The 21,315-nt window shown below is 40.9% G+C and overlaps 1 protein-coding gene across 1 annotated transcript in view; it reads left to right on the top strand.

Annotated features, from left to right (window-relative positions):
• The window catches only part of uba6 (ubiquitin like modifier activating enzyme 6), a 147,187-nt gene that overhangs the window by 60,729 nt on the left and 65,143 nt on the right, over nucleotides 1–21,315 (top strand). Inside the window, exons 12-13 of the mRNA XM_078570336.1 lie at nucleotides 8,641–8,717; nucleotides 20,982–21,048. Coding sequence (XP_078426462.1) covers nucleotides 8,641–8,717; nucleotides 20,982–21,048 — 144 coding nt within the window. The remainder of the gene's footprint in view (nucleotides 1–8,640; nucleotides 8,718–20,981; nucleotides 21,049–21,315) is intronic.

Genomic DNA, 21,315 nt, shown 5'->3' with positions numbered 1-21,315 from the left:
TTTTGACCAAGATTTTCTCTTGGTTTTTGATCTGAGTCAGAAAGCTCTTCTTAACCAACTCATTACGTATTTCACTAAAATAAAAGCAAGATACTGTGGACGCTGGAGATCTGAAATAAAAACAGAAAATGCTGGAAAAACTCAGCAGCACTGGCAGCATCTGTGGAGAGAGAAACAAAGTTAATGTCTCAAGTCCAATATGATGACTCTTAGGAACTGAAGAGAGGTAGAAATGTGATGGGTTTTATGTTGTTGAAAAAGTGGTCAGGTGAAACAAAAGGGAAGGTCAGGGATAGTTTAGAGGGGGGGGTGCAGAATTAATACCAAAGACGGCATGGAACAAAATCAAAGGGAGTGGTAATAGTGGTAGTAAAGAAACAAAGCATTGGTCCAGAGTAGGTGTTAATAGCAGAATAAAGGCCAGCTCTGTCTGAAAGCAAAAACATGAGAACAAGATGCAAACTGACATTTGGGGGGAAAAAAATTCAAAATGGAAGACAGAGTTCATGGTCTGAAGTTATTGAACTCAGTGTTGAGTCCAAAAGGCTGTAAAGTGCCTAACTGGAAGTGTGAGCTTGCATTGGGCTTCACTGGAACATTGCAGCAGGCCAAGGACAGAAATGTGAGCATGAGAGCAAGATGTGAATTGAAATGGCAAGCAACCAGAAGGTTGGGTTCATGCTTGTGGACTGAGCGGAGGTGTTCTGCAAAGTGATTAACCAGTTTGCATTTGGCCTCCCCAGTGTAGAGGAAATTGCATTGTGAGCAGCGAATACAGTAGACTATGTTGAAAGAAGTACAAGTAAATTGCTGCTTTATCTGGAAGGAGTGTTTGGGGTCTTGGACAGTGAGGAGAGAGGAGGTAAAGGGGCAGGTGTTGGTTTCATGTTGTTGTTTTCAGATAGAGCTGACCTTTATTTTGCTACTAACACCTACTCTGGACCACTGCTTTTGTTTATTTACTACTGTTATTACCATTCCCTTTGTCTTTTGTTCCATGACCCCTTTGGTATTTAATCTTCCCTGTCCTCTAAACTATCTCTGACCTTCCCTTTTGTTCCATCCGGCCCTCCCCCCTTTTTCAACAGCATAAAACCCATCAGATTTCTACCTCACTTTAATTCAGAAGAAGTCATACAGGATTTGAAACATTAAATCTGTCTCCACAGATGCTGCCTGACCTGCTCAGTTTTTCCAGCACTTTATTTTTATTTCATTATATCATTCATTGATTTTATCCCCTGCATAACAAGTGTATGCTCCAATGACCCCTTGCTGCAAGAACTCACTCAGTGTTCACGACTACTTGTGAATAATTTCCTCCTGGGGAAATTAGTTGGCACCAACGGAACAATACCCCAGTATGAATAGGAGAGGAGTGATAAGTGTAGAAGATTGTAAAGAGAAGCATGTTTTTAAATCTCCTAATTACTTCAGATATGGTGACATCAAAGAATTTTCAAATATCCCCATCAGTCTGACCTGTAGTTGGGGAGAAAACAGTTGCCAGGCAACTGCATATGACTTGAAAAAGCTTGAGGAGCCAAGGTTAATGAGACTGATGTTCTCCTGTTACCAACAGTTGTTTGGAATCTCTAGTGTTACTTAAGTAGGACTCGGGGACTCGGGCAGTGAAAGAGCTGAATGACGCTACCATTTCCAGTTGTATTTCCCTAGTCAACTGTACCAGTCAGATCTTGAGCCCTTTATTAAACACCGTATTGCTGAAAAAAGACATTTTGTCAAAGCTCTTCATCTTGCACATGTCAGGACAAATGCAAGAATACCTAAGTCGGGGGAAGCAACAACTTTATACTGTATGAGAAGAGAATTCTGATTAGTTGGCAAGTGGACTCTGGTAGAGGTGTTGCCATGGAGAATGCACCAGTTAATGACGACTGGCAGGTAACGGCTAAACATTGTTTGAAATTTAAAGTAGGCAGCGTGACTCTGGTTAAGGCATTTCCCTGAGGAATGAACCAGAGAATGGCTATCATTTATTTTGTTTAGTTGAAACAGACGTAATGTGTGTACATGTTTTTTTCTGTCTGCAAAGAATAGGGCCTTGTGTATTAATATATATATATAGCTTCCAGTACACGCAAATACACCACTCTGAGCCCGGCTGACAATCTTAAATTGGCTGTCAGCGTAACTTTTAGCACACTGAGGATTGTTTAGCAAATGTTGTCCAGTTGTGGAATCGAATCTAATGTTGGACACCGTTTTGAGTTTTGCAAGGATGGACTGGCTGGGTTCGGTCTGTACCTTGCCTGTTGCAAACAGAGGAAGGGACATGGTGTTTGATACAATCTGTCAGTCTTTTTGGACTGTGCAGCCTACATACCTGGCATCACACTGGTACTGAAATTCATAAACCATGTTACTCATTTGTGTGATAGGCAGAACGTCTTTTTGGCTTGACAGCAGCATCCTGTTAGTGGTGAATACCATTCCTATTGCTACTGCATAGTAGCAGCATGAAACAGCTAGCTTCACTTGCTCAAATTTTTGAGATACCTTGCCCTTCAAGGGTAATCCAAGGTAGACTGGGCACTTTTCAGGGCTGTAAGTGACAGCCTTGGGCCCATTCATGAGTTTGCGTGATATACAGCGTGGAATGATCTGATCAGAATTGCAATTATCCCGCAGGATGTCTTTGATGTGCCCTGTCTCAGCATCAGTCTTGGGCCCTATTTACGAGGTTACTGATAAGGCTAATCTTATAGTATGGAACTAAGAATCCCAATGTGTATATTGACCAGTGAAGGTAGGGTTGCAGTAGACCATGGTAGAGAACCCCCTGGCAGATTTCTCAACTAATACACCAAGAAAAGAGAGGTCATTTGACGGCTCCATTTGCCAATGCTTGGCAGTAACTGGTGCATCCTCCATGCCAACACCTCAGCCAATCAGCACTCTCATTCAGCATAATGTTGTTGCTGCCCCTGACATTGGTATTCTTGTGATTGTCCTGATAGATGCAAGATGAATATCTTCAACAAATCCTTTTTCAGCAATACTCAAGTTCTGTACTACCAAACTGTATCTTCATCTGTGAAGTCTCCCTGTACATGCTCTAGTGCCATGGCGATACTTCTTGAGCTCTCCATTTTCTCACTGCTTTCAAGCAGTAATGAATGAAACCATGTGACTCAATGACATACCACTAAGGATGTCAATACAGAATGATGTAGGGCAGTTATTTGTAATACCAGAGATTTTTCTTTTCACTAGTGAGAAAAATGTTAGCTTTTGTTGAAAAGCCTAATTTGTAGTTTAATTTACTTATAATGAAGATTAAATAAAAAGATGAATTATCATTTGTTAGCAAAGTTGAAAAAATTAATCCAGCTAAGGACACTGCCCTTGTTGTCAGTTGTGTTTGAAAAGTTGTTTTATGCCTAACTTAGATTGTAAAATCTAGGCTGTTAATTATTTCCAATTGTTAATTGTTACCCGTTCACCTATACAAGTGAAGTAGGCTTGTGAGTGGACACCATTCAGGTGTAGATTTACACTACGACTGTAGAATTGATACAAAGCAACTTTAGCTTTTGCAGTTTCAGTACCAATGCAGAGTCAGACAGTGACACACAGATTTGATAGACTATGATCTCTTGGAGAAAGTAGTCTTGCTTTGTTTCACTTCAGAGTTGATTCAGGCCTTCACATCTGGTTTAGTGATGTGAAATGGTTTCAATTTTGCGCTAACACTAACCTTGTGAAATATGAATGCATTATTAGTAAAGTTTCCAATTACTAATTCCGTTTATGATGATCCATGAACAGAACTGATATGCTTCTGTTAATCCTTTTGGGAAAAAAGTAGAAACATAGAAATCTGTTGTGACAAATATATTAGCATTGTTGTAACGCACCATTTTGACCAACTCTGCATTGTACAAAAGCAAATTTTATTGGCTAAAATAGAGTGGTAAGAACATGAAGCAAACACCACACCAGTACGATATATGTTCTCGAATTATACGATATGAAATGTACCGTAAGTTTGCATGAAGCCTTCTCTGGCTGCTTATTACACTGCAGTCTATAAACAGAAGGATGATCTGACATTGTTAAAGGGCACAGTATTGTCAGCCTTAGTCAGGGAATAGAATTTCAGCCAGGTCATCAGATGTGGCGCCCTATTGAGCTTCCAGAGTAATGCGATCGGTTTGAATCAATAATGTGGTATTGGTGTTATTAGTTAAATGGTAAGGATGGAGATATGTCAGTTAGGGTCTGTGTTCTCTCTTGCATTTTGTGAGGTTGATATTTATGTAGTGCTATTGTTTGATCCAGGAGTTTGTATTTCCAGGCAGTCTTTTGAAATGTATGTCTAAAAATATCACTTTTTAAAACTATGATAAAATGTGTTTTAAAAAGCCTGGCTTAATATCTACTGATTTTCTTCATCAAAAGTTAGCTTGAGGTTACAAATATGATGTTTTGGGTCTAGGTAGAACTCCTGTGCAAAGGAGTAAACAATGAAGTAATCTAACTGTTAAACTAGTAGTCCTATTGATTTTGTCCAGATGTATCAGCGAACACTGTACAGGCCATTCTGCTTTTCTGATGTCAGTTAAAAAAAAATTAAAGTGTTGATTGTCATTATACAAAGAATTTGTAAAATCCTTATCTGTAAAATTAAGAATTTGCTATTATATAATGCTTTCCACAATCTTGGCAATCCAAAATGCTTCAGTACCAATTAATTCTTTTGAAGCCTGGTCACAATTGGAACTTAGGAAATGCAAATTTGCACACAGCAAGCTCCCACAAACGGCAAAAAATTAGTTACCTAGATAATTTGTTTTATTGATGTTGGTTGAGGGATAAATATTGGCCAAGAGATGAGGGAGAACTATGAGGGCAGATGGGGTAATGTCTGATCCAAAAGCTGGCACCCACAATAGTGCAGCACTCCTTCAGTATTTCAATGAAGTATTGGAGTAGATTTTGTGATCAAGCTTCTGGAGTGGGGTTTGAATCCATAACCTGGCTCAGCTAAGAGTGCCAGTACTGACCAGATTGACGCTAAGATTAAATCCGCAACTCATTCATGCAAAGTGTAGCCTTAGTGAAGTTTGAAGTGAATGTTTAAACATAATGTGAATATGATTTTTTTTTATTCGGTACATGTGTTTCCATGCTTTTTTTTTGAGGAAGACATTAATTTGAACAGTTAAATCCAGCATTCTAGAGAACTTGGCACAATTTGGTATCCAGCTTGCAAATGGAATCTGAACCTCCTTAACCTGCATTTGTGATTGATTTCTTTCCTATCAGAAAAAGTTTTGAGATGTTTTGAGCAGTAAAGTAACTCCAGCAAATAGATTGTGATGCAACTTACAAATAATCTCCCCATTTTGAAAATATAATTCTGAAGTGGAAAATTGACCTTGTAAAGGAAAATTAAGCCCAGGGAGAATACTTGTGTTTAGAGTACTCCTGAATGTCATTCAAAAAACACTTGTCCTGTCATTTCAGGCCTTTCTTCCTTAGCATCACTCCATTGTTCTTACTAATGACAAATGGTTGCCACTGCCTGGAGCAATTGATGGGCGTCGCAACTCTAAATTGACTTTGAAGCCAAACCCGAGATGACCAACTCTCGGGAACAATGCCACAAGTAAAGTGCGCAGCATGCCTAGTCAGATTGCATGTTCTCCTATGACTGGGTGATTCTAGAATATCTCTCAGCCGATAAAACAAATGGAACTGCTAAATGTTCCTCCCGTTCAGTGATACCACCAGAGCAGCTGTGGAGGGGAAGAGACCTGAAGCTTGGTCTCCACCAAAGCAGGAAATTTGCTGGGTTTTATTTTTAATGATTTCAACTATTCACTTAGTAGTATAGAACTTGAATATTGTGGAAAACAGACATGGTGCTGAAGCTTTTTATCTTGCACTCATCAGGTTAAACACAAAAATGCCAAATTTCAAACCATCACAACAACTTATACTACAGGAGAAAAGGGGTGCTGGTTGGTTGGCAAGTGGAATCTGTTTGGCCAAGGCATTGCCATGTTGAAAGCAATGGGCAACTAACAGCTCCCCATGCTTCTGAGTGATTCAAAAAAAGACACAAACCGTATTCCTTTTGTTTCCAGAGAACGGATCCCTGCGAGTGAACATATGTTGCTTCTGGCAAGCATAAATGAGCCGCGATCGTATAGCTCCACACGCAGTAAGATTGGCTTATCAGTTATCTTGTAAATAGGGCCCTAGCATTTGCTTATCTTGCAAATTTGAAGCAGAATAGAGCGTATCAAAACTATCCTGCAGGACAAAGGCTGTCCTGATCAGATCATTGTTCGCTGTGTGTCAAGTAAACTCGCAAATAGACCAAAGACTACCACTTTTCTAGGGTAACCTCCAAATTACCCTAGAAAGGCAAAGTATTTCAAAAGTTTGAACAACAGGTTACGCATTCCATTTCATGCCGCTTCTATGTGGTAGCGATGCAAGTGGTATTTTTCATTAATAGGAGGCTGCCTTCAGTCCAAAAAGATGTTCTGCCTACCACACAAGTGAGCAATGTCATGTATGAGTTTCAGTGCCTGTGCAATGCCAGATATGTAGGCCGTACGCCCCAATGATTGGCTGGTTGCATCAAAACAATAAGCTCCTTCAGCTCTTCGTAATAGGCAGAGTACAGATCGTACTCAACCAGCCTGTGCTTGCAAAACCCAAAACAAAATACCTACTGTTAGATGTTGTTCCGTGACTGGGCAGAACTTGCTGAACAATCCTGAGTATGGTAATAGCTACAGTAACAATCAATTTAATATAAGCACTCTAGCTCATAATGTGGCTCATTACGTTTGCTAGAAATGACATACATTCATATGCAGGGACCCATTTTTGCAACCAAAAGGAATATGTTCAAGTTTTTGCCTTTTTTGAATTACCAGGAAGCATGGGGAACCTGTGGTTCCCCTTTGATTGGCCATGGCATTGCCATGGAGAAAGCAAAGTCGACTTGCCAGCCAATCAGCACCCCTTTTCTCCTGTCTTATAAATTGTTCTGAACTTGAGCATTGCTGAAAAAAAAGACATGCCAAAGCTTTTCGTCTTGCAGTCATCCAGACACTTCTCAAGAATACCAATGTAGGGGGAAAACAACAATTTATACTGTATGAGAGAGTGTGCTGATTGGTTGGCAAGTGGACTCTGGTAGAGGTGTTACCATGAAGAATGCACCAATTGATGGTGACTGACAGCTGCTAAGCATTGTTCGAAATTTAAACTAGGCAACTTAACCCTGATTGGTCAAGGTATCGCCCTGAGGAATGGGTCAGCGAATTGCTGTCACTTATTTTGTTTAGCTGAAACAGGCGCAATGTATGTACAGGTTCTTGCTGTCTGCAAACAACAGGTCCTTGTGTATTAATATATGTAGCTTCCAGTCCACGCAAATGTGGCACACTGTGAACCCGACTGACAATCTTAAATTGGTTGTCAGCATAATTCTGAGCACTCTGAGGAATATTTAACAAATGTTGTCCAGTTGTGGAATCACATCTAATATTGGACACCGTGTTTTGAGTTTTGCAAGCATGGGCTGGTTGGGTACCTCAAATCTTTGAGATGCCTTTGAGCAGCAGTTGACCCTAGCTGTTTCACACTGCTATTATGCAGTAGCAACTTGAGTGGTATTCACCTCTAACAGGATGCTGCCGTCAAGCCAAAAAGACTGCCTATCTATCTCACAAATGAAAGATGTGGTTTATGAACTTCAGTGCCAGTGTGATGCTAGGTATGTAGGCCACACGTCCCAAAGACTGGCGGACCGTATTAAGCACCATGTCTCAGCCGCTGTTCACAACGGGCAAGTTACAAACAATACCCAGCCAATTGTGCGTGCAAACCCAAAACACAGTGTCCAACATTAGATGTGATTCTGCAATTAGACAACATTTGCTAAATAATCCTCAAGTGTGCTAAGAATTACACAGACAACCAATTTAAGATTGTCAGTCAGCTGGGCTCTCAGTGTGACACCTTTGCGTGTACAGAAAGCTGCATATATTATTACATAGGGCCCTGTTCTTTGCAAACAGAAAGAACATGTACACACACCGCGCCTGTTTCAGCTAAACATAACAAATGACAGCCACTTGCTGACTCATTCCTCAGGGCAATGCCTTGGCCGATCAGGGTCAAACTGCCTAGTTTAAATTTCAAACAATGCTTGACAGTTAATTGTCAGTCACCATCAATTGGTGCATTACCCATGGCAATGCCCCTACCAATCAGAGTCCACTTGCCAACCAATCAGCACACTCTCTTCTCATACAGTATAAATTGTTGTTTTCCCCTTTTATTGGCATTCTTGCAGTGTCTTGATGAGTGCAAGATGAAAAGATTCAGCAACATGTCTCTTTTGTTTTTCAGCAAGTTCAAATATATTTACCTTGCAGGCAACGCATTACAGGTGGTATTCAGTCAGTTACAGTCGTAGGGTATGTTTTGCAATAACTGTACAATTGAGTGATCACATTCAATCCAAACTCTGGAAATGTAGATGGTGTCAAGAGTTTTAGTATTGTTGTATTTGATGTAAACCAATTTCACCCAAAACTTCTCTTGCAGTACACAAATTTGACGTTAAATATTTATTTTTAAAAATAGGCACCTCTGCAGATTCATACAGCCATGTTGGCCTTGGATAAGTTTCAAGAGCAATACAAACGTCTGCCAAACATAGGGTGAGTATATAATGTATTCTGTTGCATGGTTAGGGAGAAGTTCTTTTCTATCTGTCAAAAATATGACCAGGAAATAAGAGAATTGTATTCATTATGTATGATGAGGCATCTTAGAGGACAGTTGAAAAAGACTTTCCAGTAATGGCATACTTTATTTCGCATCACCAATACTAAAAATCCAGTAAATCTGTAAAATAGCAGCTCTTTGCATGGTTATTGATCCACTGGTTCGTGCCTGGCTTTATTTCATTAGTGCTGAATATTCTGACAGATTTAATTAGGTGCTTATGGGATAGTACTATTAGGTATAAAACATGCTGATTATTAAAATTTATTTAATGATGTGTACTTTACTTATTGAGTCTAGGAAACCAAGTTAAAGGGCTGTTTTAATTTTGAAGAGGGTATTGAAGGTATCGTGACTATGAACTTTCAAAAGGCTTTTGATAAAAGTCTCACTTAATAGACTGGTTAGCAAAATTGAAGCCGTGCATTAAAAGTGCAGTGGCAGCATGGATTCAAGATTGTCTGAGAAAACAGAATAGCAGTGAATGGATGTTTTTCAGACCAAAGTGTAGTATACAGTGATGTCCCCCGCCCTCCCACCAGGGGCTAGTTCTAGGACCATCGCTCTTTTTTGTTTAAAAGACCTAGAAAGCTTGGAAATGTAGTAAACACTGAGGAAAATAGTGACAGGTCTGAGGAGGACATAGGCAGACTGGTGAAATGGCAGACACATGGCAAGTGAAATTTCATGCAAAGTGTGAAGTGATAGAATTTGGTAGAAAGAATAAGAGACAATGTAAACTAAATGATATTTTTTAAGATTGAGCAGGGGGACCCAAGTTCACATACACAAATCTTTGAAGGTGGCAGGACAAATTGATGAAGCTGTTACAAATATATATGGGATTTTTGGCTTATTAAATAGAGGTATAGAGTAAAAAAGTGAGCAAGCTATGCTAAACTTTTATTAAATCACTGGTTAAGCCTCAACGGAGTATTCTGTCTAATTTTGGGTGCTACACTTTGGGAAGGATATAAAAGTCTTGGAGAGATTGCAGAGTAGATTTGTCAGAATGTTAAGGAGGAAGAGGAGGGAATTTAAATGGAGAGACTGGAGAAGCTGATATTCTCAGAGAAGAGAAAGTTAAGGAGAAGTTTAATGGTGATGTACAAAATTGTGAAGATTTGATGGACTAGGTAGGGAGAAACAGGTTCCTGTGACAAGTGCATATATAACTAGAAGACACAGGCAAAAAAAACTAGAGGGGTGTGGAATTTTTTTTTCGCACAGCAGATTATGATCTGCAATGCACTGCCTGAAAGGATAGTAGAAGTGGATTCAATAGTAACTTTTAAAGGGGAATTGGATATATACTTTTTTGAATTCTTTCATGGGTTTTGAACATTTTTGGCAAGGCCAGCATTTGTTGCCCATCTCTAATTGCTCTTGAGAACTTGATACTTGAAAAGTAAAAGTTTGCTGAGCTAAGGGGAAAGAACGAGAGTGTAGTACGAGTTGGATAGCTCTTTTAAAGAGCTGGCAGAGGTATGAAGGACCAAATTGACCGCCTTTTGTGCTGTATCATTCTGCCCATTATGGCTGGGATACTATGCTAATGGACAATTTTTGTCCCAATTTAAAATTAGTGCATCATACCTTCTCTGGTCCAGAGTAGCCCAAGAAAGATTCAGTACAATAATTGTTTATTAAAGCAAACTAACCCTTTGCAGATATTAACCCCTTGCAAATAACAAGGCAAGTTGATGTTTTTCTTGCTACATATTCTCAACCGTCCAGATCATGCATGGTCATGTGCAGTCTCACAACATCTTGTTTTTTGCCATTTTTTGGGTCTGGAGTCACATATAGGCCAGACCAGGTAAGGACGACAGATTTCTTTCCCTAAAGGGCATTAGTGGTTTTTATGACATTTCATGGCCATCATTAGACTTTTAATTCCAGATTTTTATTGAATTCAAATTTCACCATCTGTCTTGATGGGATTTGAACCCAGGTCCCCAGAACATTACCCTGGACCTCTAGAACACTAGCCCAGTGACAATACCACTATGCAATTGCCTCCCCCCAGTGTACAACTAGAATAAATTTCAGTAGAGTTAAGATCAGTTCTGGGCTGGATTTTATGGTCCTCCCGCCAGGCGGGGGGCGGAGGGATGTAAAATACGAGGGGTGTATCTTATCCCCCATTCCTGAACTATTCCCCCACCCCTTCCAAAACGGTAGGTGGGAGCAGCTTGCTCGCCATTTTTAAATTAATAATTAACGGTCAGTTGAGTTTGTTACCACGCCAATTGACCCGAATAATATGCTACCCATGCCATAATTTGCGTGGGCAGGCCTAAAAAAGGTGAGAAGGAAGTGGGGGTATATCCTTTGGGGGATGCTCTGTGCACATTGGGGGAAACCCTGCCAGGGTGATACCCTCAACACTTTGTCTCCCTCCCTACCTGGTCTCCTACACCCCCACCTCCCAGGCTCCCTGATCCTTCCCCATCCCCAGGACTTAACTGGGTCCAGAGGCCATGGCTGTGTTCATCCCTGGGCCTGCTTGCAGTGACAGAAGCTCACCATTGTGTTTTGGCACTGCTGAGATTGCTGGAACTGCTGGTCAATCTGATTGGCTGGCAGCTCTCATAGGCGGGGCTTCGTCCCACTGAGGGGCAGAATTCCCACTCTCACCTCATTCATGCCATCCACAACGTGGTATTGCTGCAGGGCCGCGTTTTTTAAAGTGGGTCGGCTGGCATCTGTCATTTCTTCTGTGGCAGCAAGCCATATGCCACCCCCACCGCCACCTAAAATTCAGCCCTTTACCTCCATTTGAGCTGCAGCTAATATTTTTGTTCAATAAAGAATTGTATATGACCAGACAAGAGGGTAGCTGACAAATATTAGCCAATTTTTTGCAGTATACTGAGACCTCCATGATGTGGTCCTGCAAGCAGATTTTAGGGAGCCAAGAAAGAGACTAGAAAGCAGGACCTCAAAGGTAATAATCTCTGGATTATTCCTGGTGTCATGCACTAGTGAGTATAGAAATAGGATCGAGCAGATGAATGTGTAGCTGGAGAGATTTACACTCTTTCGATTCAGGATCTTTGGGACTAATTCTGGGAGAGCTTGGACCTATATAGGCTGGGAAAGTTGCACCTAAGCAGAGCTGGAACCAATGTCCTCGTGAGGTGGATTGCTAGCACTGTTGGAGAAGGTTTAAACTAACTTGGCAAGGGGGATTGGAACCAGGGTGTATTAGGAAGGATAAACAAGGAGCATTAAAAAGGATTGAGTGAAGAAGGTAGCACTATGAGTGAAAGAAAAAGTAAGGTATTAGCTGGAATCAGACTTAAAGGTAATGCATTCAAGCCTAAATTAGGTTTACCATGCGTGTAAGTAAATGCACGAAGTGTCATACATACGTACGAACATACGAATTAGGAGCAGGAGTAGGCCTCTTAGCTCCTCGAGCCTGCTCCGCCATTCAATAAGATCATTGCTGATCTGAATGTAACCTCAACCCCACATTCCTGCCTACCCCCGATAACCTTTCGCCCCCTTGTTAATCAAGAATCTATCTAGCTTTGCCTTAAAGATATTCAAAGACACTGCTTCTACTGCCTTTTGAGGAAGAGAGCTCCAAAGACACTCAACCCTCTCTCATCTCTGTCTTAAATGAGCGACTCCTTATTTTTAAACAGTGACCCCTAGTTCTAGATTCTCCCACAAGAGGAAACATCCTCTCCACATTTGCCTTGTCAAGACCCCTCAGGATCTTAAAGGTTTCAATTAAGTCACCTTTACTCTTCTAAATTCCAGCTTTGCCCCATAACCTGCCCAGTGTAGTAAACCTTCTCTGAACTGCTAACGTATTTACGTCTTTCTTTAAATAAGGAGACCCGTAATATACACAATACTCCAGATGTGGGCTCACCAATGCCCTGTACGACTGAAGCATAACCTCCCTATTTTTGTACTTAATTCCCCTCACGATAAATGATAACGATCTATTAGCTTTCCTAATTACCTGCTATACTTGCATACTAACCTTTTGTGATTTGTGCACTAGGACACCTAGATCCCTCTGAATCTCAGACCTCTGCAATCTTTCACCATTTAGATAATAAGCTTTTTTGTTCTTCCTGCCAAAATGAACGATTTCATATTTGCCCACATTATACTCCATTTGCCAGATTTTTGCCCACTCACTTAACCTATCTATGCCCTTATGCCCTCTTCAAAACTTAACTTTCCTACCTATCTTTGTGTCAGCAAATTTAGCAACCATACCATCTGTCCCTTCATCTGAGTCATTTATATAAATTGTGAAAAGTTGAGGCCTCAGCACTGATCCCTGTGGCACACCACTTGTCATATCCTGCCAACCAGAAAAAGACCCATTTATGCCAACTCCGTTTCCTGTTAGCTAGCCAATCTTCTATCCATGCCAATATGCTACCCCCTACGCCATGAGCTTTTATTTTCTCCGGTAGCCTTTGATGTGGCACTTTATCAAATACCTTCTGGCGATCAAAGTACAGTACATCCACTGGTTCCCCTTTATCCACAGCACATGTTACTCCTTCAAAGAACTCCAATAAATTGGTTAAGCATGATTTCCCTTTTACAAAACCATGTTGACTGTGCCTGATTGCCTTGAATTTTTCTAAGTGCCCTGCTATAACATCTTTAATAATAGCTTCCAACATTTTCCTCATGACCGATGTTATGATAACTGGCCTGTAGCTTCCTGTTTTCCTCTCTTTTTGAATAAAGGAGTTATATTTGTTATTTTCCAATCTAATCGAACCTTCCCCAAATCCAGGGAGTTTGGAAAAATTAAAACCATTGCATCAACTATCTCTCTAGCCACTTCTTTTAAGACCTTAGGGTGAAGTCAATCTGAACCTGGGGATTAGTCAGCCCGCAGCCCCAACAATTTGCTCAATACCACTTCCCTTGTGATTGTAATTTTCCTGAGTTCCTCCCTCCCTTCCATTTCCTGATTTACAGCTATTTCTGGGATGTTACTTGTGTCCCCTTTAGTGAAGACCAAAACAAAATACCTGTTTAATTTGTCCATCAGCTCCCTGCTTTCCATTATCAATTCCTAGACCCACTCTGTAGGACCAATGCTCACTTTGTTAACTCTTATTTAAATATCCATTGAAACTCTTAGTATCCATCTTTATATTATTAGCTAGCTTTCTCCTAACGCTCTAATTTTTCCCTCCTTATTAATCTTTTTGTCGTTCTTTGCTGTTCCTTATATTCTGTCCAATCTTCTGACCTACCACCCGTCCTTGCACAATTATATGCTTTTTCTTTAAGTTTGATACTGTCTTTAAGTTTTTTAGTTAACCACGGATGATGGGCCCTCCCCTTGGAATTTTTCTTTCTCATTGGAATGTATATACTCCATGTATTCTGAAATATCCCTTTAAATGTCTGCCACTGAGCTTCTATTGACATATCCCTTAACCTCATTTGCCAGTGTACTTTAGCTACTCTGCTTTCATGCCCTCATAATTGCCCTTATTTAAGTTTAAAGTAATAGTCTTGGACGTACTTGTTTCTCCCTCAAAATGAATGTAAAATTCAATCATATTATGATCAGTGCTACCTAGGGGTGCCTTCACTAGGTGGTTATCAATGAATCCTATCTCGTTGCTCAATACCAGATCTAGTATAGCCTGCTCTATGGTTGGCTCCTGGATGTGCTGTTCTACGAAACAATCTTGAAAAACATTTTATGAACTCCTCATCTACGCTACCTTTGCCCGTCTGATTTTTCTAGTCTATATGTAGATTAAAAGCCCCCATGATTATTGCTGTCCTTTGTGGCAAGTTCCCATTATCTCTTTTATACTTGTCCTACCATGTGGTTACAATTAGGAGGCCTGTACACCACTCCCACAAGTGACTTCTTGCCTTCATCATTCCTTATCTCAACCCAAACCGCTTCTACATCCTGGTTTCCTGAACTTAGGTCATCCCCCTCTAATGTGCTAATACCATCATTAATTGAGAGAGACACCCTTCCACCTTTTCCTAACTACTTGCCCTCCCTAAATGTCACGTGCCCTTCAATATTCAGGTTGCAATCTATGTAATCCTGTAGCTATGTCTCTGTAATGGCTATCAAATCGTACTTATTTATTTCTATTTGCGCTATCGGTTCATCTGTTTTGTTTCGAATGCTACGTGTGTTTAGATACAGAGTCCTTAGTTTTCTCCTTTTATTATTTTTGTAGCATCTAGCCTTATCTGCTGATTTACTCTTAGGAAGGGGATAGAAAGTACAATACTATCATAGCCTGTTTATCATTTGCCATATTAATATCTATCTCTCTTTGCCTTGTCTCTATTCTTTGGTTCACCATATCTTCCCATATTTGATCCCTTGCCCCCACTATTCAGTTTAAAACCCTCTCTACTTCCCTAGCTAGGGAAGGACACCAGCACCAGCACGATCCAGGTATAGACTGTCCCAACAGTACAGATCCCACTTTCCCCAATACTGATGCCAGTGCCCCACAAACCGGAACCCACTTTTCCCACACCAGTCTTTGAGCCACGCATTTCTTTCTCTAATCTCATTTGTAGTATGCCAATTTGCATGTGGCTCAGGTCGTGAATAAGGTTGGCGAGCTGCAGCCGCAAAAAGCCACATGGGAGTGTGCTGTTGTGGCGATAACGGAGACCTGGCTCAAAAAAAGGTCGGGACTGAGTACTATACCTTCCTGGCTGCATTATGTTCAGGAAAGAAAGGAGGAGGAGGAGCGGCTGTCGTGACGAGGAGAGACAGGATGTCATGGGGGGGCAGTCAAGGACTGAATCTATTTGGTTTGAGTCAAGAAACAATATAAATGCCATTGTTATTCCACAGGTTACCAGCTAGTGGAAAACATACAGAGGAGTAAATTTGCATAGAAATTACAAATTGCAAAAACTATAGAGTAGTGATAATGGACTTCAGTTATCCTAATATAAAGTGGGATAGTAAAATTGTATAAAGGGCAGAAAGAGGTATAAGTTTCTGAAGTGTGTTCAGGAGAATTTTGGGTATGTTTTCTATGATTAATGCCTGGCCTTGTCTGGCACTATAAGTAACCTAACAATAAGAACACTTTCCTGCAGTCATAAAATCATTTACGGCGTAGAAGACCATTCACCCCATCAAGTCTATGTTGGCTCTCTGAAGAAATCCAGACAGTTCCATTTCCCTTCTCTATCTCCATAGCCCTGTAAGTTTATTTCCTTCAAGTGCTAATCATAGAATGATTACAGCACAGAAGGAGGCTATTTTGCCTGTCGAGTCCATGCTGGCCCCATAAGAACAATCCAGGTAGTCTCACTCCCCTGTCCTCTCTCCATTGCCCTGCACATGTTTTCCCTTCTAGTACACCCAATTCCTTTTTGAAAGCCACAACCGAATCTGACTCCACCATCCTCTCGGGCAGTGCATTCAAGATCGTAGCCACTTACTGCGTTTTTAAAAAAAAAGCTTTTCTCTTGCCACCTTGGTGCATCCTTTGCTACTCACTTTAAGTCCGTGTCCCCTAGTTCTCGACACTTCTACCAGTAGGAACTGTTTCTCTCTACAGTCTGGATCTCTCATGATGTTGACCACCTTTATTAAATTTTCTCTCAACCTTCTTGGAGAAGCTGGGGTTGTTCTTTTTATCTACGTAACTGATGTTCCTCACCTCTGGAACCATTCTCGTAAATCTTTTCTGCACCCTCAAAGGCTTTCACATACTTCATAAAATGTGATGTCCAGAAATTGGCACAATGCTTCTTTTGTGGCCAAACCAGTGTTTTATGAAGGTTTACCATAATGTCCTGGTTTTTGCTCTCTTTGCCTTTATTTATAAAGCTCTGTTTCCTTTATGCTTTTTTTAACACTTAATCAACTTGTCCCGCTACCGTCAATGATTTATGCATCTATAATGCAGGTTTCCCTGTTCCTGTAGTCCATTTAGAATTGTGCCCTTAATTTTATTTTTCCTCTTTTGTTCCTCACCAAAACATATGATTTGCACTTCTCATTAAATTTAATCTGCCATAGATCCACCCATTCCACCAGCGTTTCTAAGTTTCCTTGCAGTCTATCACTGTTCTCTACACTTCCAAGCTTTGTCATCTGAAAATTTTGAACTTGTTCCCTATACACCCAATTCCAAGTCGTTAATATAAATCACAAAAAGCAATGGTTCTGGTTTTGATTCCTGGGAAACCCCACTTTCGTTTACCAACTGTTCATCAGAAGAGTTAAGAATTTGATGAGATACCAATAAGGCCTGAAATTGAGGATAAGTATAAAATAATATAAAACATGATTATTTCCTCAAAATATTTGCTAGGAACAATTTGAGCAATATGCCCTCTATAATTGGTGATGATCCATCTAGGACTTTGGCATAAATGAGGATCAGGTTCCATTCGGTTTAAAAAGGGCTCAAAATAAATAAATGCCCAGAGTTTGATGCCATTTATTTCCAGTGTACTTGCCTTGAATGTAAATGTTGTTGGATTCCTTGAAGACAACTATGGGTCCAATGAATAAGGGAACTTTAGATGTTATATTATTAGATTTTGCCAAAACATTTGACAATGGGTTACAGGAGATTGGTTGATACAGTCAGGAGGCACAAAATTGGCCTGGGAAGAATGTGGGGGAGTTCCTGGAGTATACACAAATTGGCAGAATCAGAGGAAGGAAAGGTGGAACTGCATTATACTTAGGTGATTCACAGGATGCCGAAAGGATCGATGATGGGACGCATGTTATTTACATTTGATTCGGTTAATTGGCAAAACAGAATGTGGGAGGAACTGTAAATAATGCGGAGTTATAAAGTGATGGCAACCTTGTTCTGGCATTGGGACCTGACTTGCACTGGAACAAGGTGGTTTAAGGCTCCATGGAGGAAGGAGTTTCCCTCTGTTTTCTTTTGAAGTTTATTCAAGCTTTCAAACGCAATTAGTACAATGCAGCCAGAATATCTCTGGCAATGGTTTCTGTTCCCGCCCCTGCACTATTACATTTGGAGCTCTCCAGGTATCTATCCTAGGCACTCAACTCCATGTTGCCCCTTGACAATATCATTTGAAGATGTAAGATTAGCTTTCACACGCATACTGATGACATCCAGCTCTACCTTTTTCACCTCCCGTCCGTTGCCTCATTGTTGTCAGACTTCATCTTGGATGAGTCGCAGTTTCCTCTACTTAAACACTGGGAAGACCAAAGCAATTCCTACAGATTGGAGGGTGGAAAATGTAACCTCACAATTTGAAAAAGGAGGGAGAGAAAAAACAGAATTACAGACCAGTTAGCCTAACATCAGTAGTGGGGAAAATGCTAAAGTCTATTATAAAAGAAGTGGTAACAGAGCACTTGGAAAGATTAACGGGATTAGACAAAGTCAGCATGGGTTTATGAAAGGGAAATCATGCTTAACTGATCTATTGGAGTTTTTTGAAGATGTAACTAGTAGAATAGATAAGGGAGAACCAGTGGATGTGGTGTATTTGGATTTCAAGAAAACTTTTGATAAGGTCCCACAAGAGGTTAGTGGGCAAAATTAAAGCACATGGGATCAGAGGTAATATACTGGCATGGATTGAGAATTGGTTGACAGACCGGAAACAGAGAGTGCGAATAAATGGGCCTTTTTCTGGATGGCAGGCGGTGACTAGCAGTGTATCGCAGGGATCAGTGCTTGGCCCCAGCTATTCATGATATATGTAAATGACTTGGATGAGGAAACCAAATGCAATATTTCCAGCTTTGCTGACAACACAAAACTGGGCAGGGTTGAGTTGTGAGGAGGGTGCAAAGAGGCTTCAGGGCGATTTAGACAAGCTGTGTGTGTGGGCAAACACATGGCAGATGCAGTATAATGTGGATAAATATGAAGTTATACGCTTCGGTGTGAAAAACAGAAAGGCAGAGCATTATTTAAATGGTGATATATTGGGAAAGGTGGATGTACAAAGGGATCTGGGTCCCTTGTACAACAGTAAATGAAAGTAAACAGGCAGGTGCAGCAAGCAATTAGGAAGGCAAATGGAATGTTGGCCTTCATTGCAAGAGGATTTGAGTTCAGAAGTAGGGATGTCTTACTGCAGTTATACAAGGCCTTTGTGAGACAACACCTGGAGTATTGCGTGCAGTTTTGGTCTCCCTATCTAAGAAAGGATATACTTGCCATAGAGGGAGTGCAGCAAAGATTCACTAGGCTGATACTGGGGATGGCAGGACTGTCGTATGAGGAGAAATTGGTTCGACTGGGCCTGTTATTCATTAGAGTTTAGAGAAATGTGTGAGGGGATCTAACAGGGCTAGACAGATGAGATACAGGGAGGAAGTTTCTCCTGGTTGGGGAGTCTAGAACCAGGGGCCACAGTCTCGGGATACGGGGCAGGCCATTTAGGACTGAGATGAGGAAAAATTTCTCCACTGAGGGCGGTCAGCCTGTGGAATCCTCTACCACAGAGGGCTATGGAGGCCAGGTCACTGAGTACATTCAAGAAAGAAATTGATAATTTTTTGAATATTAGAGGCATCAGGGGAGAAAAAGTGGGAATATGGCGTTGAGATAGTGGATCAGCCATGATCATATTGAATAGCGGAGCAGGCTTGAAAGGCTGAATGGCCTACTCCTGCTCCTAGTTTCTATGTTTCTAATTGTGTAGGAGGTGGATGGTGTAGTTGACCGCGCCAATGGCAGCATACAGATCGAGACGGACAAGGAGCAATACTGCGCCATGCTACAAAGTTATTTGTGACTTGAATGCCAGTGATTCAGCACTGTGCCAGGACAAAAACCTGAGGGGAAAAAAATTCAAACATAAGAGTTTCAAGAAAGATGGGTATGGATTTAGGCGGTGACAACACTTTCGAGAACTTTAGAAAGGAATGGGAGATAGGATTCGGGATGCTAGTTTCCTGCAAGCAAAGAAAGATCAAGGGAATGTTTTAGAAGATGGGGGTGGGTGATGACAGCAGATTTGAAAGAGAAGAGGATAATACTTAAGAGGAGTAAACTATTTACAATAACAGCTAACATGGAGGTCATGAAGGGAAGTTGGGTAGTTAGCAGTTTAATTGGAATGGGGTCAAGGTGGGAAGGAGGTTGGTTTCAAGGACAAGATGAGCTCAATGAAAGCATGAGGGAAAATAGGAGAAAAATTAGAAAAAGACACTTTCAGAACTTGAATGGTGAGAGCCTCAGGGAAGGTTTGGCTTGATCAGCAAGGCAAATGGAGAGATGTGGCAAAGTCAGCTGATCAAATGCTCTCAATCTTAGTGACATGGACAATCCATGGCTTTATTGCTGGAGAAGGCGGGAGAGAGTGTAAGGAGACGGTTGGTAATGTAGAAAAGGAGCCTAGGGTTATATTTGTTCTCCAGGATAATCCTGGAATAATGAGCAGTTTTGGTAGAAGAGAGCAAGACCTGATGGTGCTTTATGTGGCCTAGCTAGATCTAGTGATGAATGGTTAAACCACTTGTACACCATGTACATTCAAGTCTGAGATCCTTGCCCTTGAGTTTGCAAAGCTATGGGCCCTACAAAGCCTGGGTGGGAGACAGCAAGTGTTTTACTCGGGTCAAGATCAGCAAAGGTGGAGGAGAAGGAATGTTTGAGCAGATTGATGGCTGTAGATGCATTGTGGTAAATGGAGAGCCAAAAGCAGGACAGTTGGCAGTTTGAAAATGCAGTTATAAATGAATTGGGGCAAAGCATTTCTCCCCCCCCCCACCCCGCAGCATTGATGAGATTGGTAGGGTAGGGGGATTTGGATGGTGTGTGATACAAAGAAGTGCTCAACAATGGCCATGTGTCTGATTGAGATCATAGGAATGGAGAGACCATGCGAAATGGAAAAGTCAAGGGGGTGCTGTGAATATGGGTAGGTGAGTTTACAATGAGAGATTGGTTAAGTGGGAGGGTGATGAAATCAGAGAATCAGGAGGAAAGGGTGTTGAGATGGAGATTGAAATCCATGAATGCGAGAAGTCACCTTGCGCAAAGTCTGAGGGAACATATCTCAGGGAGGTAAAAGCAGGGGTGGGTTGGGGGGGGGGGTGATAGAAAATGAGTACTTCTTTTGTACACATGATGCATGCTGACTGTAACCAATTTAAACCTTTTTGCTTTGTAATGATGTACTGTGGCAGTGACAGTTATGAGTGTAACAGAAGCTGGTTTGTGTTATTTTCCAACAAGGTGTCTCCAAGATGCAGATGAACTGTTGAGATTGGCTATCATTGTAAATGAAACGCTGAAAAATAAGGTGAGTGAGAGATTTTTATTTTGCTTAATTATCGATAATGCCGTGAGTGTGATAAATTTTAGCTGCTGCTGTCGAGACTTTGTGCTTGTTTTCAGTGCCAAAAATGAGTCATGGCAGCATTTGCTATACTAGCCATGTGCATTTCCTGTTTGATCAACAGCGTACCAGATTATTTTGATATTTTTGTGCATGATTTACAATGGAAAATACTCTTCAATTACGTGATTTAATGCAGATTTAAAACTGGAAGGAATTTGAGTCCATGAG

Source organism: Cetorhinus maximus, chromosome 2 (genome assembly GCF_964194155.1).
Source record: "Cetorhinus maximus chromosome 2, sCetMax3.hap1.1, whole genome shotgun sequence".
Lineage (NCBI taxonomy): Eukaryota > Metazoa > Chordata > Chondrichthyes > Lamniformes > Cetorhinidae > Cetorhinus > Cetorhinus maximus.
Note: the sequence above shows the minus strand (reverse complement) of the source record. Positions and strands in the feature narration are given on the sequence as shown.